This window comes from Anarhichas minor, unplaced genomic scaffold, assembly GCF_050575085.1.
Source record: "Anarhichas minor isolate MPS153535 unplaced genomic scaffold, ASM5057508v1 ptg000003l, whole genome shotgun sequence".
Classification (NCBI taxonomy): domain Eukaryota; kingdom Metazoa; phylum Chordata; class Actinopteri; order Perciformes; family Anarhichadidae; genus Anarhichas; species Anarhichas minor.
In genome coordinates this window covers 7,644,724-7,669,561 of record NW_027466449.1, presented here as the reverse complement: position 1 = coordinate 7,669,561, position 24,838 = coordinate 7,644,724, and the positions used below count along the sequence as shown (strand labels likewise).

Genomic DNA, 24,838 nt, shown 5'->3' with positions numbered 1-24,838 from the left:
TATTCTCCTGCAGATTCTGTTAAAGATGAGGTGAAGAGTGTCGACATTCTAGCAGCTCTCCCCACCCCACCACATAACCAGAATGAGGACATCAGGTACAATAGGACAATTCTCTTGAGTTCTTTGTCAAGCGCAATACATGGATTTCCTGTTACTTAGTGCCTATAAATGTATGTTTTGTCTTTCTAACAGGATGGAGAGTGACGATGAGGATGCCCCAGAAAGCATCATCCCGGCATCTTCCCCTGAAAGTAACGTTGGGGATGAAACGCCACGTTTCCCTCAACTACGGGAGCCTAAAGAGGAGGAGACAGAGAGAGCAATATCCCCCATCATCCCCCTTATACCTCGCACTGCCATCCCAGGTATTATACAACATTCTGTAAATCCCCAAAACAGCAACGTTTCTCCCATTTTTGATGAATTCCTTCCTGTGTGTTTCATTATGTTTTATTGTTCAAATCAATTTTCATGTTACTTTTTACATCCATTTATGTTATTAAAATGCAAAACAATTATGTACACATTTTCTTTTGTAGCATTTCCAGAAAACAAACCATTTGAAGCAGCTGATAGCAAGGCTGTGTCCACATCTAACCATTGGGACAAGGCCAAAAACAATGAAGTGTCTGTTACATTCACATTGTCATCTGCTGCAGCTAAGGTACCAAGCCATAATCTCATTGCATTGCATCTTTGCATTGCATCGCATCATTACACCCTGTTTAAAGTTTGTGTTAACTATGCCTTAAAATACATAACTGAACTTTTTTTTTTTATTTTTTATTTTTTTTTTTTTTTACAGAAACTGAACCACGTCATGATGGCCATGGCCCAGCTGCTTAATATCAGAATGCCAGGTTCTTATGAGGTGACTTTCCCCCCTCAAAACCCTGACATGCCTGTAGTGGACGGGCCCGGGAAAGGACCTGACCAGTCAGGTATGCATTTAGAGATTGCTGTTTTGGCTTGTTGTTTGGCGCGAGTGTGGCTCATGACAATTAACCCGTAATTAAAGACTAATATTAGGGCGGTCATGTTTTCTAGGAGCTCTGTGTACAAAGGACGGTGCCTCACCCAGTCAGGATGACTGGCTGAGGCAGTTTGATGTGTCTCTACCAGGCTGTACATTGAAGAAACAAGTGGACATTCTGGCACTTATTAAACAGGTCAGTCTTGGGAACTGTTAAAATGATTGATCTTTTTTTTTTTTTTAATCAAATGTTGTTCATATATTTCTTGAAAGCTGTATCACATGTACATTTTCTCCTAGGAATTCCAAGAAAAAGAAGACCAACCGGCCCAGCACTGTTACACAACCAAAGTAAATGACTTGGATGTGCGCCACCTTCCTGCTATACCAGTGGAGGAATCTCCACCACCATCTCCATCCCCTCCATGTCCTTCCCCATCTGTCCCAGTTCCCACTAGTGACGTTGAACCTTCCAAAAAGTCAGCTTCTCCATCCCCGCCCCCCTCCAGTCCCACCATTGTCCAGATCAAGACCGAGACTGAACAGGACGATGGGCCCACTGTTGATGCTGGTCAACCAACTGATGTCACAGAGCCTGAAGTTGCTGACCCAGAGTCGGTTACTGAACCGGCAACTGCCTCTGCAGTTCCAGATCCTTCTGTTCCCACTGAGCCAACTGAAGTCCTTCTGTGTCCTGCTATCAAGGAGGAGGACATGTCCGCTGATCCAGCTCAACCTCCTCAAGATTCTCCTGACAACATGGAGTCTTCCCCTAAGGCTGTCAAGCAGCGCAGGCCTCTCTCCCCTGATGAGGAGGTGGTACATCCCAAAGTGAAAAAATGGAAGGGGATTCGCTGGAAACGTCTTCAGATCGTCATCACAATACGTAAAGGTGGGTCTAAGAAAGAAAGCAGCCGCGAGGTGTCTGAGCTAATGGAACGCCTGCGCATCACTCTTCGACCAGACAGGCTGCCTCGGGACAAACGTAAATGCTGCTTCTGCCACGAGGAAGGTGATGGAGCTACAGATGGACCTGCCCGGTTGCTCAACATTGACGTGGACCTGTGGGTGCACCTCAACTGTGCCCTGTGGTCCACAGAGGTGTATGAGACGCAGGGGGGAGCCCTTATCAACGTGGAGGTAGCCCTGCGTCGTGGATTGCGAACTCTTTGCGCATACTGCCAGAAAACGGGCGCCACCAACAGCTGTAACAGAATTCGCTGCCCGAACGTCTACCACTTTGCGTGTGCCATCCGGGCACGCTGCATGTTCTTCAAGGACAAGACCATGTTGTGCACCCAGCATAAGCTGAAGGGCCCCAGTGAAGACGAGCTCAGCATGTTTGCCGTTTTACGGCGCGTCTACATTGAGCGGGATGAGGTGAAGCAGATTGCCAGCATCTTGCAGCGAGGCGATCGTATCCACTTGTTCCGTGTGGGTGGTCTCATCTTTCATGCTGTTGGCCAGTTGCTACCATCCCAGATGGCCAACTTCCACTCGCCCACTGCCATTTTCCCTGTTGGCTATGAGGCCACACGCATCTACTGGAGCACGCGGGTGCCCAACAAGCGGTGTCGCTACCGCTGCCGCATCAACGAGGACGACGGTCGTCCCCTGTTTGAGGTGCGTGTTCTGGAGCACGGCATGGAGGACCTGCAGTACCGGGACACTACTCCAGAGGGTAAGAACTTATATGCTGCTCCCACTTTATATGACGTAGTATTTATGTGTTGTACTGTTCCACTTGAAATAACTCTCTTGACCACTGACTGTTTAATGCACCACCTTTTATCTTTAGGGATCTGGGAACGGGTGGTTCAGCAGGTGGCTAAACTCCGAGACGACTCGTCCATGTTGAAGCTGTTCACTGAACATGTCAAGGGAGAGGAGATGTATGGCCTCACTGTTCATGCTGTCATGCGTATCACCGAGTCGGTAAGAATATGCAGCAGGACATTGTATCACCTTGTCCCTCATTTAATTTAGTCTCGGACAAACATTTGGTCCGTTAATTAAGGTAAATCTGGTCATTTTTAAGAAAACTTTTTAATTGCCAAATCAGTTCAAGGTTTGAAATGCAGGCAAAGCTGAAAAAGTCAGCTGATTGATTTTTATAGACTAAAGCAAACATCACAAGCAGACAGAACTAGAGATGCACCCAATGCAATTTTTTAGGCCAATGCCGATTTACCACTTTCCTGAAAACATTTGGATTTCTTGGCCGCTATTAGCGACTTTGGAAATTATTTATCCTTTTACTTTGTTGTGATTTTTTTTTTTTTAAATATATATATATATATATTTTTATACATAAAACACAATTCAAATTAGGAAATACATTATTATATATTTATTTAAAGACTTTGATAAAAATAAATCCTGGCCCTCTCCGTATATTTTATTTTACAAGATTACATTTGCCCAATACAAATTTTTTTGGATTTGCTTGAAAGCATCATAATGCAAATCAATGTAACCTTTGTAAACCTCTCTGTCCTCAAACAAGCCACACACACACACACACACACACACACACACACACACACACACACACACACACACACACACACATGTCATCATTGTGGAAGTTCTTCAGTGCGGAAGTTCTTCAGACGCAAAACTATTATGTGGTGGCGGCACACGTCTGTAGATTTTAATCAGTAAAAAAAAAATGAAATATGAAGACTGACTGCTCGGCAGCCGATCGATCGGTGCATCTCTAGACATGACATTAGACAGAAACCTTGACCACACCCAAAGTTAAGGCCTGCCTTAATGGTTCTACTGTCAAAGTGTGGAATCATGTCAGTGCATGACTAACATGAGTTTTGTTTGTTGTGTGTTAGTTGCCTGGAGTAGAGAACTGCCAGAACTACCTGTTCCGATATGGCCGGCACCCTCTGATGGAGCTCCCTCTCATGATCAACCCCACTGGCTCTGCTCGCTCTGAACCTAAAGTCCCCACACAGTGCAAGAGGTAAAGCAGCACTACTTTAGCAAGAAGCTAACGGTAGCCATGAGGCGTGTTGATTTCATGTTTAATACTTTTGTACAATATCTCAATAACGCATTATATCAGCGAAGCATAGCAATAAAGCCAATTATACAGTTTTTATTCATTATCTTCATATTTCAGTACTTATAAAGTTTGCCCTCCACCTGGCAACACATTCCTTTATAGTAGATAAGAAGCATGCTTGATACTAATTCTAAATGTATCTTCCAAATGACGCACTTTCTGTTTTCTGTTTTGTCTGAAGGCCTCACACTCTAAATAGCACCAGCGTGTCAAAGGCCTACCAGAGCACCTTCACTGGAGAGCTCAACACACCGTACAGCAAGCAGTTTGTCCACTCCAAGTCGTCCCAGTATCGACGGCTGAAGACGGAGTGGAAGAATAACGTGTATCTGGCACGATCACGCATTCAGGGCCTGGGTCTGTACGCTGCTAAGGATCTGGAGAAGCACACCATGGTCATCGAATACATCGGCACTGTGATCCGCAACGAAGTGGCCAATCGCCGTGAGAAGATCTACGAGCTCCAGGTATGCCAACTGAACACTGGCACTTGAATGCAAAGTTAAAAAAAAAAAAAGAATTCATTTGGGTTAAAGTTTAAGGAATGGACAAAAAACTGTGTGTATGAACCTTTATTCTCTTTTAACCTTTATTATTCTTCTAACTTAGAACCGCGGTATCTACATGTTCCGCATCAACAATGAGCAGGTGATTGATGCCACTCTGACAGGAGGCCCAGCTCGGTAAGTGTTCGTGATTGGTTGTTTCTTTTCAAACCTTTGAGTCTAGTATGTTTTTTTTTTTGTTTTTTTTAACAGATTTTTTTTTTTTCTCCTTTCCAGCTACGTCAACCACTCCTGTGCTCCGAACTGTGTTGCAGAAGTTGTAACGTTTGACAAAGAAGACAAGATTATCATCATTTCCAGCCGCAGGATCCCTAAGGGAGAAGAGGTGCAGTGCCTTAGAAAACCAACCGCCGCTCACTCTTACACACCTTTCATTTTATCGTTAACTTTCTTTGTTTCTTACTTCCAGCTGACCTACGACTACCAGTTTGATTTCGAGGACGACCAGCACAAGATCCCTTGCCATTGTGGAGCCTGGAATTGCCGAAAGTGGATGAACTAACCAGAAGAAAGAAAAAAAAAAAAAATGGCAACCTTCCCCTCTCACTTGGTGCCAGAACACTCCTGCGCCAAAGCCTTTGAATCCTACATAACCAGTGCATAAGCTGTTGTGAAAGTTGTGGAGGGATGCTGGCCTCAGTCGTTGAAAGACTAAAGCGTTGACACCTGTAGCCAAAGGTTTGAAGAGCATTAATCAATAAAAGCAACTGACCACCTCCGTCAACAGCAGCTTGATGGTGGGATTAACTCTCATGTTTGGACTAGTGAATCACCGTTTCCTCAGCCAAAACCCTTTTTCCTCCTCGACTGTTCTCAATAATCTCACAGTGGCTGGAAAACAATCCTCAACATCTACCAAATGACTCTTGACCCTCCGATATCAATACACGTAGTGCAGAGCTCACCCGGAGCTTTGACAAAAAGCCATTTTTAAAATACTAAGAATGAACTAATGATGCATTTTTATGTTTTAAGTCGGACCTATTTCCTGTCCCACCTGACCACACCTCCCCCCCCAGAAAAGGCACTTTCCCATCAAGTCATCAATGAAGACATCACGGATATTGGCTAGCTAGACAATCTAGATGTGGCTCTGTGTAAAGAACTACATATGATCGATGGAGAAAAGGAAAAAAAAGATGTAAGTTAATATAAAATTTGAGATGCTATTCAGCTGTGGCTCCAGATGTTCTGACTGTGTGGAGTCCCAAGGTGGGTTAGTTGGACCCAGTCTACCTCATTGATTTAGCGGGAAGCGACTGCTTTGTATAAAAACTGCTACTGTGGAATTGGGGGTGGGGGGGGCAGGGCGGGGGGGGGATGTTTTTATGGGCTTAGCCTTCTCGGACAAGCAGGGAATTTTAAGCAGCAGGTTTGCTCTATCTACTCTATGCTGATGATTTACAATAATGAGCCAACATAATTATTATTCATGAGTTGTTTATACAGAGGAAATATATGACAGTTTTGATAAGATATTGCATTGAAATCACAATCAGAAGCTTAGCAGGTGTCCTGTATGCCACCAAATCCTCCTGGATGTTGATGTAGCTTTGTCTTTTTTTTTTTTATTTTTTTATTTATGCGTCTCAAAAACCATGTTTATCAGCTGTGTGAAAGCACAATAACATCCTTTATACGTTGCTTGAAACAGCGATGGTGTGAGTGAACGGCTCTCGGGTCACGGTCTTTGAAGAAGACGACAAAGTCCGACATTAACCAAGTACATTTGCTCGTTTGCTTCATACATTGAAGTGCCACTTGTTGGAAACCAGCCGGTGGATGCATGACTACTGTCCCATTAAATGTTTTTTATTTCCCCCCCCCCCCATAACTCAAATCTTTTCACAACTCAACCTTGAATCATGCCTCTTCCTCTCTTGGTGTTTAGTGGACTGTTGTTAAACTTTACTGTAGTAAGTCTTCCTCTGCCTGAGCTCAGCCTGCAGTGTTTCTACTTCCCCCCCCCCCCCCCCCCCGTCGTGTGCTTTTCTAGTGCTGGTACTGTCCTCTCGAGGCTGAGCTGATGGCAGGGAAAGACTTATTGGAAAAAAGGGCATTTGTTTTCATTCTATGTAAGATGAATGAAAAAAGTCTTCAAAAGGGAGCTTTACTAAAACTCCACCTTCCCATACTACTTTGTTTCCCCCCCTTTTCCCTAACCTAAGACCTCACATGAATTAAAAATGCAAAGTTGTACAAACTGTATATATAGTATATGCATTAGGGGACAGCAACTCTTTATCCAGCCCCTTTGTAATCAATAAAGTCAAAAAGTGTAGAGAAATAAAATTGAAAAAAATCAACCACTGGATATCATTTTAACAAAGATAAAGCTGTATATAAATATAAATATATGTAAAATGGCAAACTAATATCTTTATGTATATGAACCAGAGTGTTTTGCATTTACCTGTTTTTCTATTAGTGTTTTTGCTATAAGCTCTCAGAGACAAGTTTGTTAAAATAGGTTTGAGGAAAAATGTCTGGTCTTCTCAAATCAATTGCGACGAGAAGCCGGTGTGATTACGAAACTGTTTGGATTCATGTGGACGGTCGGTGATTAGACGTGGAAATCACTTCTTGCGTAAAGCAGTACAATGGTGCATAGCATTTGTATTTATGTAATATTGTTCGTGTTTATTTTTCTTTTTATTTATGCTACTGCTTGTCGATTACCAAAACCTGTCCCTTAATCGGTCACAATTGGATTAATATACTCTTGAATGGAAAATCTTGAACTCCCTAGACTATTGTTAGTGTTTTGCTTTTGATATCTTCCCTATAGAAGTGAATGTGTTGGTAAACCTTGTGAAACGGTTACTTGGCCTAATGTATGTTATGATGTAATACTCAAAGTTAATCCCATACTTAACCTGGTAATGAATTGCACTCTCATAGTATAACGGAGAACTTCTCTAAAGTGGTAGATATTGATCAAGTATCTGAAGCAGTGATATATATATATATATTTTGGTATGTTTCTATTTCAAGGGAAGACCATGACGAGACATTATGCCGCTCACTGGATTTTAGCCTGAATCATTTTTAACTTCTCTGAATCTTAATTTAAATTCTCTGCATATCCTATAATTTAAATAAAGTTTGCTCAAATTGAAGGTTTTTTTTAACCTCACCTACTTTTTAAAAAGATGTTGCATCTGTACAGCAGAGATACTTTTAGGGAATATGAATAAATATAATGATCATTTTTATTGTATGTGGCATGTTTTGTATGGATATTATTTTGAATTGTACATATTTTTTTCAGGACGCCAGAAGTTGCATCTCTTTATATACAGCTTTCCCACTCCCTTTTCCCTTCATCTTATTTCTTTGTCTGCTTTTGTTTCTTGTAAAGGAAAATAAAATGCATTTTAAATATGTGCTAATCTTTCTTTTTTTTTTTAAACAAACTTCACGCGGCATTGATACTTTATCTTGAAGGTCTCTTCTTGAAATAATAATAAAAACAAGCTCCACTTCCATTTATTTTGGAGCTTTCTGTCACACCATTCAAACAGAAGAGATCGGGAGCGAGCGAAGGACTTTGCAAAGTTAGCGGAGGGATTAACGTGAGACAACATCCGGTTTCCATAATAAGATGTCAACTAAGCGTATATACAAATTTCATTATGTGGAAATAAGATTAAATTAATTATATTTACATTAAGTATAAAACTTGCATCTCGTGAGTTAAACGGAAAATACAACTAAATTGAACTGAAATTGTATCAAATAGCTAATTTCTGAAATTTTGAAGGTGCTATAAAAATATTCTTGTCAATATTTCCATACAATGACTGATGTATATGTCTTCAAGATTTCGTTGACTCCACCCATACTGAAAATAAAGACATCAGATATTTACAGTACCAATTAAGTTGTTTTTAAGTAAAAGTCTAAAAAAAGTTTACGTCTTGAAGGTGCTGTCAAAACCTAATAACATATAATCACACACCTAATTTCTGACAATCAGTGAAATATAAACCTTCAAAAAGAATGTAAGATGTTAAAGATGAAAAAAAAAACTGTTCGCTGTGCTGTCTTTGCAACGTCTTTGTTGTGTCGTTTATTTTCGGGTGCTTCACTTATTCACAGTGAGACTTGAATGTTCGCAAGTCGGGCCATCAGTACTCAAAATGCCAGCACGGCAAGGGTAAGTATTTAAAGATTTAACAGAGAAACAGCTCAATAGCGTTGCTACCACGTCGTTGTATTTGTAGACGACTTGAATACCAGTTTCAGTGTGAAAAACACAACTATCTACTCAAATAAGTAAACTAATTGTTTTCACATCTTTGAATTTGAGTGTTTTTGTTGAGGGTGGAAACTGTATAGCCTAGTTATTACAGAAATGCCAACGTGAAGTGTGCAATAAATCAATTACATTTTGAAATGCTGCATCAGAATGTCCTGGTTCTCTCTGAGTGACACCTTGAGGTGGTCTGCTATTGCAGAGTGAATTTATTTTGTAACTATGCACCATTTCCTCTAAAATCTAATCTGAAATTAATCTTTCGCTAATTTTGCAAAGTCCTTCGCTCGCTCCCGATCTGTGCCGTTTGAATGCGTTTACCGTGAATTTCAGAATATAGGCGCACTAATATTTAAGTGTCTGCTGACTTGACCGCAGTTGTTTAAAAAGGAACATTTGCCACGGTGGAAAGACAAACTGAGACATTGGAGAGTTGTATTTTGTTTATGTCCAGTTTGAATGAAGTGCTTATGAGTTAAGCCAATTAAGCCTTTACATTTGTACGGTGTAAAAGAAACTTGAATTCAGGAGGTTACTGTTAATACTGTTTTCTGTTTTGGTGCAACAATGTTTCCTTTATTGAAACTTTGTAAATTGCATCAGACTTAAAAAGCTACACTAAAAACACAACAGAGAGTAGCTTATGCTAATCGCTACCACACTGACTATTATCTATTATGATTATTGTTCGGTATGAGTGCTGTAAGGGGACTATTATTACAACAAAATAGAGTATAAACTCTTATAAACATTTGTGAATTTGAGTTTACATGCAAGGCTGGGATGTGTGTGTGCTAGCGACTTACTGTATACAAGTGATTCACAGGCTAATTGAAAGGTTAACGGCTACTCTTCCCTAATATTCCTCTCGCCTAAGGTTTATTCGCCTTCTGATCTCCTGCCCATTATTTCCTTTCTGGTTCAAATGCAGTTTTATTCATTTTTAAGTAGCATTGTAAACGATAATGGTGCAGGGATGATGAATTATTGGAGGCCAACCCAATTAATCCTCCAGAAAATTACAATTATTACCAAACTTTATGTCAGGCACCTCATGTCTGTCTGACAACATAAATACCCCTTAAGATCAAATATAACCTTCCCTTAAACCCCAGAAAACCTGTTATGCAGAAATATGCAAATCATTATAAAATCTTGTTAGCAACTGCCTCTTTCAAGGCACTTAAAAGCTTCCTAATTCTCACAGGGATACTTACGACAAAATCTGTTAAGCTTGTGTTAACCACAGAATTTACTTCAGACATTAACCAAAAACACATTAAAAAAAAAACCTCATTGACTTGACGAGGGAACCCGAAGTGCACAAATGCCAAGTTATTTTAGGACTTACTCCTGCAGCACTCTATAAGTCCCCTGCCTCGAGATCAGCAAATTACAATATTACATTTCAACAGCCGGGTTTCAACCAGTAGAGGGCAGTCGCTGTGCATACTCATCATAACGCATATGTAGAATTAAAGTGTTTGGGGGGTTACGTTACTCTTTAAACATCCTGCTACATATAGGCACAGCTGGCAAGGCTCCGCAGCTGGAGAGATCAGCTTTAGCGCGCACTGGGGAATCTATTTCAATAGATTTACCATCAGCACTGATTGTAAAGTTATTGTTTATTCCCCGTGTGAACGTCAACCGTCTATAACTGGAGCAGAATGAGACAATGAAAACACTGCATACCACCCTGAATGAGCACCACAGTCCCAGGTAAGAAAAAGAGGAATTTATTGTATATCATCTATATACACTTTTAAACTAAGTCTGAAAAGATTTGCACAACATGATTTTTTTTGAAAGATTGAAGTATTACATATGAACAGGATGTCTGATGGCCATATACCCATGGCAACAAACCAAACATGGACAGGAGTGTTTTGACAATTTTGGTTCAACTGACAGCAGTCGCCCTCTCTTCTCTCCCAGCTCTCCTTCTCCGGTCTGCCTGCTGAACTTCCACCCATGTTAACAGTAGCAGCAACACATCTGGGGTACAAGCCAGCGACCCGAACAAACAGGAAGAAAACAAGAACAGGTAAGAAGAGACAAGTCTTAAGTTCATCTACCTCAGTGCAGAGGACCCAGTGTTTGAGACAGCATGCAAAATGGGATTCTAACAGGACACAGGGATTCTGGATGAAGTGATGACATAACATGAACTAAAACCCATGTGGACATAACAGTGCAGAGCCCAACTGTGACGACTGTCAGTGTAATACTTTCATAGATTTGTCTGCAGACAGACGACAACGTAGAATGAAAACATGCAGTTTCACTTAACAGCACGTCATTCTTTGAGGTTAAAACGTCTCAACTACTCTTCACATCTAACCGCATGTTCCCTGTGGCTGAACCGACAGCAGCCGTCTCTACTTGGCTTCATCAGAATTCAAGGTTACACGAGGCATCGAAATATTCCAGTGTCAATGAGAAAGAGATGTCACCCCGGAGGACATGATGTAGAAACAGATCTGCATTACTCAACTCTCAGAAGAACTCAACAATTATACAAAAATAATAACAGGTTGCAGCGAAATGATCTGGGATCAGTAGTACCACCAAATTGCCACGAGAGGCGCAAAGTTAAAAACAGATTCCAGCAGATGACAGTCTGTTTCCTGGTTAGAAACCATGCAGACAAAGCAAAACAACAGACCTCTGAAAGTACCGTTAAAGCAAAAATCACCGTTCAGACGTCACACTGATGCTTGTGGCATAAAAAGGAAATAATGCATGTTTTATATACAAATCATACGTACCCATCATCAGTAGTGTCTAATGTCAAAAGGAAACACCCATTACGATGTCTTTACGCAAAACACAAAAATATATTTAAAAAAGAAACAGTATTTTCCGTTGCAATTTCATATGCCTCTTATTTGCTCAGTGTACATGATGTCATCGCCTGTCACGAACGGGGGTCATGGCGACATCCATATTTGCGCTCTTCTTCTGCGTAAAATGAACGCAACAACCCGTTAACCTAACGTCTGACAGATGGTGAAGACTTGGACTGAACTACAACATTAATTTTCATATCATATTAGACTCTGACTTGTCACATCTCATCTCACAGTGTTGATCAATATGAAATAAAAACTATCGACAAATAAATTAAAGTCAAACCATCCCGAACGTTATTCCCCCCCCACCCCCGTCACATTTTAAACTAACAACAGGACTCTGGACCACGCGGGCTGTGTGTGATACCTGCAGGTGTAACACATGATGAGGAAGCTACAGTCGAGTGCAACTCATCTCTGTTTGAAGGATATTCAAGTGAGCGGTTCAAAAAAGCTAAAATGTGGGTGTTCATGCTTAAACGTCCCACTACTGGATTTGTCTAATGAGCTACAGCCTACACCAGAGGACATCTCAGTGTCTTAGAAACATGCTAGTAGTCCAGACACCTTTTACACACGACTAGAAACAGTGCTTCAGCCTCTTTTCCCCTCTCACACACACTCACACACACTCACACTCACACACAGTAATGCTGCATGGCCAGTGTTATTATTCTTCAACATAAAACATTCTCGACTCTTCTGGACAAGGTTAGTCCTTCATGGGACATGTTTCAGAGAGGTAAAAGGGATCAAACTAAATGATCCCGTCACTGTACAACAGTCCTAATTCCTGCCATGGGAAATGAAAATAAAAAGGTTGATTGTGATGGTATTAACAGCAAGTGTAGTGGCCCATGGAGAAGGGGGGAGGTCGAAGGGAACAGGGAGGAGACACGAGGAACGAGGGGGTGGGGGAGTAAAGTCAAAAGGGGGAGGGTGACTCTCAGTAGTTTTGGCTAAAAAGGTGAGGTAGGCCTCGTCACAACTTGGAGTGTGGCTTTAAAACTGGCAGGGTTTTCATTTGCAGTCTGTCTTTAGTGTTTGTTTCCTATGGGAGTGTGGTCCGGTTGTGCGTCTCCAGCACACCGCGTCGCCGCTCACATCTTGACGTCCTCCTCCACGCTGAGCTGAGACAGCGTCTTTTTGATGCGCAGAGCCGTCAGTCTGGCCGCTCCGTTGGCGTACCAGCACTCCCTCATGATCTTACCCATCACACGCAGCGACTGCAGGAGAGGGAACACAGGTTAGATGTCTGCTTTTCTATACAGCCACTGACTGTGTCCGCTACAGGTGTAAAGTGTTGATCGAGTGAGATGTACCTCGTAGCTCTGCCACCAGTTGGGCACATTCGGCCTGAGTTTCTGGTCACACACCACCTTCCTCATCTCCTCTATGGAGGGGTCAGAGGGTACGAGGTCGTAGTAGGGCAGCTGGTACTCCTCGTGGATACCTGCAGTGCACAGTGTGGAAGCATTCTCAGTCGCTGGTTTCATGGTTCATTTATATAAATAGCATCAGCTGCTGTTTGTTTACCTCCTGCATTGCAGCGACGCGCAATCTCCCAGTACACAAGGCCCAGCGCGTAAATGTCAGCACACTTGAAGGAATCAAAGTGTTTCATGTTGATGGTTTCGTCCAGGACCTCTGGAGCCATATACCTGAAGGTGGACAATCAAATATTTAGACAATGCGTCTCTCACTGCTTTCAGACTTTTGTGGCACACAGCTCATTGAGTTTTGCTGAAGATGGAAAAAATGGCTCAACAATATTTGTACGGTTAAATCATTGCCTAAGAATGTGACTCATTTCAGCTTTACAGCAGCAGGACAGTGTTGAAAGTCGGACTTATTCTACAGTTACGTGTTCATTGTTATGAAGAAACATGTTCAATAGTGCGGCTCATTAATGTGATCTTCTCGTGGGGTTTGTAGACAGGTTATGCAGACCTCCACTCGTGTGTGTTTGAGTGAATGACTGTGCAAACATTTACCTCTTAGTGCCCACGCGTTGGTTCGGCGCTATATCGATTGTGTCTGTGATGGACTCGTGGCGGACTGCCAGGCCGAGGTCAGCTATGGCACACATGCCGTTCTTCTTCACCAGGATATTTTTAGACTTGAGGTCTCGGTGAGCAATGCCAGGCTTACCTGCAGGAGAACAGACAACACATCATTAGCATCAAGAGCTCAGCAGAAATAGCACTTACTTAACTCTCAAGTCCACGATGATGATGATGGTTATTATCTCGGCCAGCAGGATCATGCCATCAGGCAGGCGTGTGCCTGCATGCAGGAGTGAGTGAGTGAGTGTGCATATCTATGTCTGACCATGGCTAATCTTTCATTTTGTTGTAGCAAACTACATAATATTTTGGATGCCCAGTTATGGCCGCCAGCTCAAAGACCTCTTGTGTTTGCCGTTAGTCACGCTTTCTCAAAACACCTTTTATTGCCGGCGTCCCTCTCGGCTCTGCAGCTCACTGTTATTGCTTTGTAAGGTGCGTTTGGCTAACAGAACTACCAGTACCCACACCACTGTAGCTCTCGCACAGCTTGGCTTTTAGCATGATTGCATGACGTGTTGTATACGACGACTTTGAGCCGATTGCCTGCATAGATCACTGCTAGTTTTTGAGTGTTTGATGACACGTTACAACACATTGGTGTCTAGATGGGGGCTGAGCCAATTGTGGGTTGTGTTCATTTAATCAATACAGCAGTGGTCGTTGCAGACACACCTGGCAGAGATCTTTCTAGTTAGTTTATTCATTTATTGCATGCTGTGCTTAAACGCGACAGCTGATCTCACCCTGAGTGCCGAGGATCTCCATGTGTAGGTGCGCCAGGCCGCTGGCAGCGGACAGTGCCAGTTTGATCATGCCCTCGATGGTGACAGAGTAGCGGTTAAGATAGTCGAACAGAGAGCCGTGCTCATGATGGTCTGACACGAGCCACAGCTGAGTCCATGTACCATTGTCTGAAAGAGAGCAACAAAAAAAAAAAAAAGAGTCAGACATCATGCTTTAAATTGAACTACGATAGTGGACCGTTACTGTCGACAAACATCCTCACCTTTATTGTCTGCTGCAATGAATCCGAGGATGTTCTCGTGGCGCAGCATGATCGTCTGGTAGATCTCAGCCTCTCTGAACCAGGAGCGCTCCTCTCTGGATGAGAAGATCTTCACCGCCACATCTCCTCCTCTCCACTTCCCTCTCCACACCTCACCAAAACGACCCTTTCCTATTATCTCCTGCAGCACAATGGTCCGAGCCACTGTCCGCTGCACAAACAGGGGCAAACCTGCAGGGGGCAGTGGAGAGACAAACAAAACCATTAGCCAACATTCCCCGTAGACTGGTTTTTCCACTACATTATAATGTCACGTCAGAGGGCCGCTTGCACTGACCCGAGCCTGATCCGGAGGTGGACATGTCGTAGATGAGGTCCTGCAGGGTCTTGTCCTTAGCCAAGTACAGGTGGTCACAGGACGGGTCCTCTACCTCCAGCCTCTGCCTGTGGCTATAGGCCCTCTGGTGGTATTGGAACAGGAACACGCCGACCATCAGCAGCACACAGAGGAGGAACACTGGCCCTGCGATGACCGCCACCAGCTCCACCGGCCCCCAGGAGCTCCCTGGGCCCGAGTCCTTTGTTGGGACTGAGAAAACAAAACGAAAAAGACGGAGAAGCAGAGGTGGTCACTTTAAATTGAAACCGGGCCACTGTTGAACTGAAGGAGCTCTGATGTTTGCTGACTGTGCCTCACCAGGGACTTCAATACTGTTGCAATAATCTACATAGCAGCAATGTGTGTTGAGCAGGCCTTCGGCGCTCAGACAGTAGAAAGGTTGTCCGGGGGGGACCAGGTTGTCCCGGTTGATACAGATGCGTACGTGTTGCTCCTTCCCCTGGATGTAGTATGTGGAGGCCATGCAGGCGCCATCTGTTTCACACTCGTAGCCAGTCTTCTCACAGTTTGTGCAGTTACAATGTAAAGCTGCGGGGAAAAGGACAGAGAGAGTTAAGTAAATATCAATTCCTCAGATGGAGGTTAAAAAAACATTTCACTTCCCCGCTATGTCCAGCAGGGGGCAAGCTAACCCCACAGTTTCACCACAGGGTCAGGAGATTGAAGTGTCCCGTTCAGTTGTGGGCATTTTGTGACATACAGACACAGAGTTTGGAATTTAGCCGCAGCAGCCAGACGGCCCTGAAATCAGATCCTTCACTGCAGATGAACCCAAACACACAGGGTGGAGACAGACCTGCCCAGTGGGACAGACAAAGTGAAACCCAACAAGGGAAGAGGGCTACTGCCAAATCCCCAATGCAGCATTCTGCTCCATTCCTCTCCCACCGACACAGAGAGCTGCCGCCGTCTACGCTAATGAGACAGGAGCTTTATTGAGCACAGCACACTCCTGCGCAGGTACCTTATTAAAGCGGACACAATGGAACTCCTGCCGCCGCCATAATAAAAACTACGGTGGCCCATCTTCACAAGCAAGAAGAGGTCAGTGCCAGAAAGTCCTTCCAGATTTGCCACATCTGAAACTGAACCAGAGTCGGGTTGGGCAATCCGAGAGCCAGAAACTGCAAACTGATTAGATTTGGAGAGAAATGTGATTTTGAGTCACACATGCTTCTCATTTAGAGTAAGGTCAGCTCAAAAGGCTACTTCCCAAGGTTTTCCACAAGCAAACAGAGGGCCAAGCAGGACCCGGCAAGGCTAGAGGAGACTAGTTTTCACATGGTGAAAAAACCCCGGGAAGCAGTTGAGCTCAACGGAACCTCTGTCACCGTCCGACTGACAACAGGGCCGCTTGTGAGGCGTGACAGACCGAGAGCCGATTCTTGGTCAGAAAACTGGAACACTGAAGACAAAACACTGGATTTGGCGAAGACGAGACCATCGTACCAACAACAACAACAACAACAACAACAACAACAACAACAGAGGAGGACACACAAAGCAGAGAGGAATTTAAATCCTTTCCCCCTCAAAAAGAAGAAGAGGCTCAGCAGCAGTTGGACCGCCGACAATATCTGGACCGGAGAAAAGAAAAGATTTTAAGAGTGGCAAGCTTCCACTAATCCTCTGTGTCTTTGGGTGTTTGTCAAAAAAGTGTCAGCAAATTTGAGGACATTCATTCAAATGAGTAATAAACTGATTGCGCCATCAGCATGTAACACCCAAGTGGCCAAAACCACAAACCCGGTGTCATCGGAATGGCTTTCACTGAGCTGAATTCTGGGAAGTTGCATTGTGTGGGAGCATATTTTGCATGTAGCGTATGCTGATGCATCCATGCTTGTCCACAGGGTGGTAACATTTCTCATCTGTTTAGTGTTTGTGCGTGTGTGCGTGTGTGTGTGTGTGCGTGTGTGTGTGCGTGTGTGTGTGTGTGTGTGTGCGTGTGTTTGTGCGTGTGTGTGTGTTGTTCTCCAGGAGGCGAGCGGGAAAGTGGCAGGAACTCTTGGAGTGTGTCCAAATTCACCACAGTTCGCATGCAGATGGAATTTCCTGCAGATTACGCAGAGGTGAAGCAGGCTGGGCCTGATAAGGAGAGGAAAACAAGCCAAATGGCAGCATTGGTGGAGCGAATGGTTTAGCCAAATATAACGGCTGACAGGAGTAACAGCTGCAGGTCAGAAAGCTGGAAGATGCTCTCTATCAATCACCAAAGCCAGACATCTTGAATCCCTTCTTCCATTATGCCACACACTTCTTCTAGGCTTGATGTTTACTACTTCTCAGTGAAAGAAATCAATCAGCGAGTGAGACCAGACAGCAGCCATTTGGATCAATACATCCTCAAAGTACGAGTAAGAAAACGTACATTTCTGAGACAAACATATATTCAGCAACATTAACAACAGCGATCTGATAAGAACACCACGATCTACAATGAGCATCCGTCATGGAGACGGTGTGTGGTGAGACAGATGGTACACAGACGTACAGACAGAGGCTCAGCAAGGAAACCAAACATGGCTGAAAACACACACCCAGTCCCTCCTCAAGTGTGCCATGGATAGTTTGTGGTCTACCAAGAGTTTGGATTGTGGTAAAGTCTTCCCTTTCGTTAAAGGCTACCTTGTGGAATTACCATGTGTATAGTCTGCTCCCACACAAACAAGAGTCAACGCTACGGGCTGCCAATGTGAAGAGAGATCGTCATTTTATATATATATTGACAGAGATGGAAACCATTTTTAGATCAAAATAACCAGATTCAGCTACTTATATAACTAACAAATGATGGTCATTCATCATGTTGAAGTAAAAAAAACAACAGTATTGCCACTAAACAGTCCTGCTTATTGAATTGCAGCGTTCCCCTGCAACGTTTCCCATTACAACCAATACAAGCAGAAATATTAAAGGGAAACCTCTCTAGACAAATCCCTGGGACCCGTCAGAAGAGGTTACATCACCTATAGGCCTTGACAAACTTTCACAAAAGACGACATAATATGAAACTAAGATCTCAAAAAAAGAAAAAAAAAAAAAAAAAAAAAAGTAGTAAATTAAAGATGAATGTCAAGCCAGACGGTGCACAAGTACACAACTAATTCAAACAACGTCTAAGAAAGAAATCCTCGCCTACTGGCATTTACCGAAATGCCATGTTTGCACAGCGCTCTGCATATCTCGCTGAATTCGGAGCAGAGGTGTTACATAGCTCGACTTGAAGGAGCAACATCAAGCCTAGATACACACGGATCTGAGTGAACCCGGCGTGTATGCGGTTTTGGAGTGAACTCTGCTCTTGTATCCACGTAATTGGTGGTCTTCACACTGGTTCTTTGTGTGGAGATTAAGACGACATGAGGAGGGATTGGACTGGCCCTGCACGAACAAAGAGCGGAGTGGAGTGGGGGAGCGCACTTCTGCGTGGAGCAGTGTGGGGGGATGGGCGGCGCACGGGTGGACCGACCAGGGCTAACAGTAACAGTAACCAACGTTGGGGGGGGGGCTGCTCCGGGCCAGACAGGAAGGGGGCCGGCCCCAAGTTGGTCAGGACAATACGGAGGGGGGCAACGAGCGGGACTTACAGGGGGGGAGCTGCGGTTGGGGTCTGCCCAAGTGACCAGCTGCGACCGTCATTAAAACCCAGTCTAGACTTTGACTTGCTGGAGGGGGGTAAATAACAGGAAAAGGGAACCGTGGAGGAAAAAGAGGGGAGCACACGGCGCAGAGAGCGACTCCTCTGAGCCTCTAGTGTGTGAAGTTCCTATCATTCCGTTCATGTTGGGACAGGACACGGTGAGGAAGGGATTAATAAAACATTGTTGCCACAACCAGCATCGCCTTAACTTGGACCCAGCTAAAAACCACAGCGTAGTCCCACTCCAAACACCTTCACACATTAACCTTAATGACCGGGCTCTGTGAGCATGCCGCTGTGTACGTGTTGCTCACAATTACTCATGCGCAGCAACACAGTCAAAACAGGAGGTGAGCTTCTCTGGTACGGTAAGATGAGAGAGTCTGTGGAAAATACGCGTGCTCGCCGCAGGGCTGGAGGGTTACACAAACACAGTGGGTTTCTGGGAGCTGAACGACACAGACAGACAGTCGGGTGTGTGTGTGTGTGTGTGTGGGTGTGTATACGGGGAGCAGAGCACCATTACCAAAATGCACTGGCTGAAATTAAATCCATATAGATACCAGACTAAGAGCTGATCAAGACAAGCAGACGCCACCAGACAGTGTGAGTGCAAACACACACATACACACACACACACCACAACTGTGTCCTAATCAATGTTAGGGGAAGGAAAGTCATTACCTTTGTCTGCATCTCAGGGTCAGATTACTGATCTGATTCTCAAGTGAAGTCTCTGGGGCTGCATCTAGTGTCTCTATTCCAACCAGCAGCCTGCAGGCTACAGCCCATCCTGTCTGTGTCTGCTGCCCTGGATTAGTTCAAAGGCACACCAATGTGAGCACGGGCTCACTTTGGATTTCTCGCTGCTCAGATTCCCAAACCGGTGCATGTTGCCTCCACTATAATAGCCCAGTATGTTGCAGTGCTTTGAGCCAATGCGTCTGCCGTGTGACCTGAGATCAAAAAAACATTCTGAGTATCAGCAGACCACAGACTCAGCAATTATGACCCTTTTCTGTCTTTCTATAACTGTTCAAATGCAAATTGTTCTTTTAGGCAAGTTATTGTAAATTTAATTGTGTTTAGATAACAATAACAGTTGAGAACTTTGGCTTCCACTGAAAAAAAAAAAAAAGGGGGTTTATATTATTTTTTTCTCATGATAAATTAGGGCCGATTGGGGAAGAAGTATAATTTAGTGTGAGTGCTGGAGCTCTGTTTTGTAGCTTACAATATGAGTTATCCTAAACTGGAGCTGGGTATTGTCTGAAATGTGTTTTTCTCTCTCTCTCCCTCTATGCAGTAAATGCAGTAAAACCCCATTTTCTGACATTAAAGAATGAGACCAGAATACCATTTTAAAACAAAAACGTTATATTGTAGATGACAATGGCACGTATGGAAAAACCAAAAAAAAGATGCTTCTGTACTGTTGTTTTGCATACAATACATAATCGGTTAATCTTGCGACACCAAAACAACTTATTCTGGGTATCATCATCCAATAAGTCCGACATTGACGCTGTGATGATGTAGGAAATACACAGGGACCGCCACAAAGACTGACTCATATTGAAATCATCTGTGCTCTTTTTATTACATTTACCGTTAAAAAAAATAAAGGAGCAACTGCCAAGTGAACCACTTCTTCTGTTTTAAGTCCACGTCAACATGGGAGGCCTGAGAAAGGTGAAAGATGGTGGTTTAAATTGTACTTCTAGCTCTAGATTATACAGACTTGTCTTGCTAACTGCCCTCCCCGAGATCAGACCAATCAGAAGGCTGCATACCTTCAAGCTCAACATTACGAGGCACAGCAGGTCTCATCTACATTCCAACAAGTGACAAAAAAACAAATCAAACACCTCTACAAAGAGGTAATGGAGGACGGGTGTCGGGTTCAGCCCCATAGACATGAACTCAGACACCGGGTCTGTCTGGGTGCACTGTGACAATAACAACATTCAAGGTATGGCACAAAAAGCAGACGTCATTATTCCACTGACATAAAAAAACAAAAACCTTTAAAACAAAGAAAGCGTCCTGAGTAAATTAAAAGCACGGATAAGTGCACAACCGAAGGTGAAATTGCCGGCTCTGCTGTGGTAGTAGTCTCTTGTGGTCCATCATCGGTAATGGGGGAGCTGGGTCAGTCAGGGGCTACGCTGTCTGCTGTAGCAATTAGGGCCCTGTGCCTCCGGGCCATCGGAGGTCATTAACGACACGGTGATTAAGGAGGAAAACTAGACCACCACAGACCTGACCCTGACCGCCTCAGTGCAGCACGACAGAAACTGTTGGTAAACACAGATTTTTAAAAGAGGAGGAAGAGTCCGGGCGAGGATATAGACCTGACATTTTATACAGAGGACGTGTAACTTAATTTAAGAATACTTTAGCTGCAGGGACCCGGCAGCCCAAACATCCGTCTGTCTAGAACACGCCTCAACAACTGCTACACATTTGGAAACAAAACAACTTTCTCCATCTCAAGCCTGTAAATATTACCAACACCCCCCCCTGTCCAAACTCCTCTCTTTACAGACACACACACACACACACACCTTTGAAGCACCTAATAAGTTTCAACCGTTCTCCGTACATTCCCTTGGCTCTGATCTGATGGGCAGGTGTACACATGTTCCAATCTGACTAGCTCATGCTCCCTGAACTCATTCACATCCAATTTGACGTTAAACAGCACATGTAGCAGAGTTTAGCTCTGCACAGGTTCGAAGTAGAGACTTCTTCTTCCGTTTAAAATCACCCCGTCTTTGATTTGACACAAGGGCACTTCATGGAATGACAAGACTCTGGCATAGTCGTGATAAGGGCTACTAAAGGCGAGTGCAGAGTTCACGAGATAGCAGGAGCTCATCTAACCAAAGGCCTTCCTTTCGCCTGTGAGGGGGGGGGGAGAACACAGCCGATGCTAAAGCTTGATTCAGCACCTTATGGTGGCAGTGAGTGAGTGAAAGCAGAAGTGGGACCACAGATAAAGTACAGATTAAATTTTGATAAAGTACCTTTTATATGACAGTGATAGAGATTACTAAGGGAAAGGAGAAAGCGAGGGACGCGCCCTACTTCTCGGCAGTGTGGCATCACAGTGCCCATATCACATTGCTATCGTGTTCAACGCACCCAGGCGGACTGCGTCACACAGGCATGTAATTCCCATAACACTAGTGACTCGTAATCCGTATGAAAGTCAACAACACGTGACGGATTCATCAAAGCCGTGAGTAAAGCGTTTTCTCACAGAAACGTACTACATTCGCCACAGCAGGCCTGGAGTCTGCTCTAGCGCAGCTACTTTCAGGTTTGTCTGGTTTCAGTCCCTGTGTAGTGTAATCCATCAACTGGTGTGAAACCATGGCTCCAGACAGACTTGTGGGCCCCTTACACGGCAGGCCCCCGCCAGCTGGACAATCCCACCGTCAGCCCCCCCTGTGTGCCCAGGCCACACACACCACCCCCCCCCCCCCCCCCCCCCCCCCTCGCACATCACTGGTAATATTGGAGTAACCCAGTCAAACACTGACCATTCAAGGTGTGATAATTTTTCTAGCTGCTGCACCCTGATCTAAACTAAGCGGGGGAGGAATACTTATGATTGGAACGATGACTAAACCGTTTAACGCACAACATGCACTTGTTTTTTGTTTGTATTACTTAGTTTATCTGCCGAGTGGCAAGTTGCAACACGGTAAAAGGACAAATGGCAAAAACAAATGGGAGGTTTGCATTACCCGAGACATGCTTGTGTCTCAAATGAAAATGATGAAATTCTTGATGCAAGCGTGTGGCGTTTGGAGTAAAGTTAAAGATGACTAGACAAGCTGCAAAAGGCAAGCGCGGGGTTTTTTAGTACAACACAGGCCCGGTGTGGGGCTGGGTGTCAGCTGCCCCGGCAGACGGGGAGGATTCAGACTGAAGCAGCCCCATAACTGGCGCCTCAAAAGACCCCACTTGCTACATTTCCATCACAATGAACCCAGACTTCAACTCTGACTTGTGTCTGGGACGGCTGAATGCACGGCTGTTGTCACCCTACGCCAGCATTCACTGTCTGCTGGAGGCCACTAAGCAGCCTTTTCACGCCTTACAAATGGACACCAATGTAAGAGCTGCCAGTGTTTACTCTCTAAAAAAAAAAAAACACATTTCATGCACAGCCGAGGTTAGGCCGTCGTTCAGAGACTCCTTTCTGCTCCATCCAGAGGCACACAACATGTGAGGAGACTGTCAGTGACCACATGCTCCACCGGGCTGCTATCACCACAGAGTGCTGTGCCAGAGCAGTGATAAGCAGTCACAACCCAACACGAGATTGTTTTGTAAATATGTTAGCGCAACAGATAACTTAAAACATCAACAGCAGACTGGGTTATTAGTCGCCACCTGGTGTGCCTTTACGCCATAATACATTATTTTATTTCAGTCGTGTAGCTCTCAAACGAACCACACTTATCAACAGTATTCAACTTTAAGTCCATTATGCAGTGAGCTAGCCAACGTTAGCTGGCGCCTCGAAACAGACAGCACCACCATGTTGTTGTTGTGGTGGTAGCTACTTGTTCAATAAGGACCAAGTCACACGTCGAGTTTTTGTCAAACACAAACAAACAAACGCGGCATGACTTCTGGTTCGGGACTAACAGCAGCCGAGGTCGACGCTAGCTCGACACGGGTTAGCCCAGATCCCCGACACAGAGCGCCATGACGAGGAGCGACAACAGGCGATGCCCAGTCCAGGAAAACACACCGAGACAAAAGCCGGAGAGGCGCTCACATGAAACTTACCATCACCGAGAGCCGCCAACCCGACCAGGGCCAGAAGCGTTAGAGACATTTCTTTTACAGCCATTTCTTCAACATTCCCATCTCTCCGCGATGAAATGCGTCCCGTAAGTGTTTCGTTATCAACACGACCCGACCTGCAACACGACCACAGTCCGACCACCACACAGCCAGATACCAGCCAGCCAGCCAGCCAGCCGGGCTCGTGACGCGTTTAAAGGGGTGTGCGCGCGTGTTTAAAGGGGAGGGCTGCTGCGTGTACCCTTCTGCCACTGAGGTCACGGCTGTGTGTGGTAAATAAAACATGTTCTCACCTTATCAAAAGACTGAGTGAATACCAAAATATGAGGATGTTTTGAGTTAATACATCTCTACATTACCATTTAAATGTATAATATTATTTTATTATGTCAATATGTGTAAATATGCATGTCAGATTAAAGTGTAAATGTATTGCAGTTACGTATTCCTGGATATGCATTTTAAATATGCTATTATAATATTGATATGTAGTTTTATGGGTGAACTGTGTTTTCCAGGATTTCATGGATGAATGTATGGACCATTAACCTTGCTTGAGGTCACATGACATTGTGCATTTGGTGAATCTTGTTGAAACATAAAATATATTTCGGGAACAAACTGGGTCTAACTGAAGATGTTGAATCACAAAATGAGCAGGATTGTTTGTTCTTGAAATATGTAAGATATTTTCCCTTTTTAAAAGTGATTTATAAATTAGTTTAACAGTAAACTCCTCAGATTGAGTTGGGCAGAATGTTGCATTCTTCCTTTGAAAATGACAAAATAAAACAACAAATGGGAGCTTGTAAAAAATCATACTTAGATTTAAAATTGTTCTTGAGATTGTGCAGGTGGGGATTTGTCTATTTGAAGCAAAAATGTATTGAGGGAACAAACTGGGTCTAGCTTGCAACCTTCCATTTTTTTATTAATGAAAATGTAAAATCTCTTTTTATGAAACGAGAAATGAGTTCCACTCATAAAGATGATGCTAAAGACGGTGAAAACAGTGAAAATAATCTGATGCCATCTTTGTTAGTTGTTCTTCAAAATATGTACCCAGGGAATTAATAATTTGAATACAGTCAGTATATAATTTATTTATCAGTAGATTGTGAATCTCGGTTTAGTTTTTATGATCATACAATGATGTTTATGC

General features: G+C 43.9%; 2 protein-coding genes across 9 annotated transcripts in view; one reads left to right on the top strand and one right to left on the bottom strand.

Annotated features, from left to right (window-relative positions):
• kmt2d (lysine (K)-specific methyltransferase 2D) overlaps positions 1-8,004 on the top strand; it is a 32,840-nt gene extending 24,836 nt beyond the window's left edge. For all 8 annotated transcript variants that reach the window (XM_076095881.1, XM_076095848.1, XM_076095839.1 and 5 more), the window contains 12 exons: positions 14-95; positions 193-365; positions 540-664; positions 806-941; positions 1,048-1,169; positions 1,274-2,654; positions 2,772-2,908; positions 3,820-3,950; positions 4,234-4,519; positions 4,662-4,735; positions 4,835-4,943; positions 5,028-8,004. In XM_076095881.1, coding sequence (XP_075951996.1) covers positions 14-95; positions 193-365; positions 540-664; positions 806-941; positions 1,048-1,169; positions 1,274-2,654; positions 2,772-2,908; positions 3,820-3,950; positions 4,234-4,519; positions 4,662-4,735; positions 4,835-4,943; positions 5,028-5,120 — 2,849 coding nt within the window. In that variant the 3' untranslated portion in view covers positions 5,121-8,004. The remainder of the gene's footprint in view (positions 1-13; positions 96-192; positions 366-539; positions 665-805; positions 942-1,047; positions 1,170-1,273; positions 2,655-2,771; positions 2,909-3,819; positions 3,951-4,233; positions 4,520-4,661; positions 4,736-4,834; positions 4,944-5,027) is intronic.
• A 2,595-nt stretch (positions 8,005-10,599) lies between these two features.
• Positions 10,600-23,848, bottom strand: acvr1ba (activin A receptor type 1Ba). The gene is made up of 9 exons (XM_076095812.1): positions 23,659-23,848; positions 15,504-15,734; positions 15,144-15,395; positions 14,807-15,037; positions 14,544-14,711; positions 13,726-13,882; positions 13,268-13,392; positions 13,054-13,184; positions 10,600-12,957 (listed from the first exon to the last, which is right to left on the bottom strand). The coding sequence occupies exons 1-9, from the start codon at positions 23,720-23,722 to the stop codon at positions 12,832-12,834; spliced, it is 1,485 nt and encodes a 494-aa protein (XP_075951927.1). The 5' UTR covers positions 23,723-23,848; the 3' UTR covers positions 10,600-12,831.
• Positions 23,849-24,838: the final 990 nt, after the last annotated feature.

Excerpts from the sequence above, each read along its gene's own strand:
- acvr1ba (XM_076095812.1), bottom strand. The coding sequence starts at position 23,722 with ATGGCTGTAAAAGAAATGTCTCTAACGCTTCTGGCCCTGGTCGGGTTG. Across the intron at positions 13,883-14,543 it reads GGAGATCCTCGGCACTCAGG|GTAAGCCTGGCATTGCTCAC; the intron begins GTGAGATCAGCT and ends GTTCTCCTGCAG. Across the intron at positions 13,185-13,267 it reads GCGTCGCTGCAATGCAGGAG|GTATCCACGAGGAGTACCAG; the intron begins GTAAACAAACAG and ends TGTGCACTGCAG.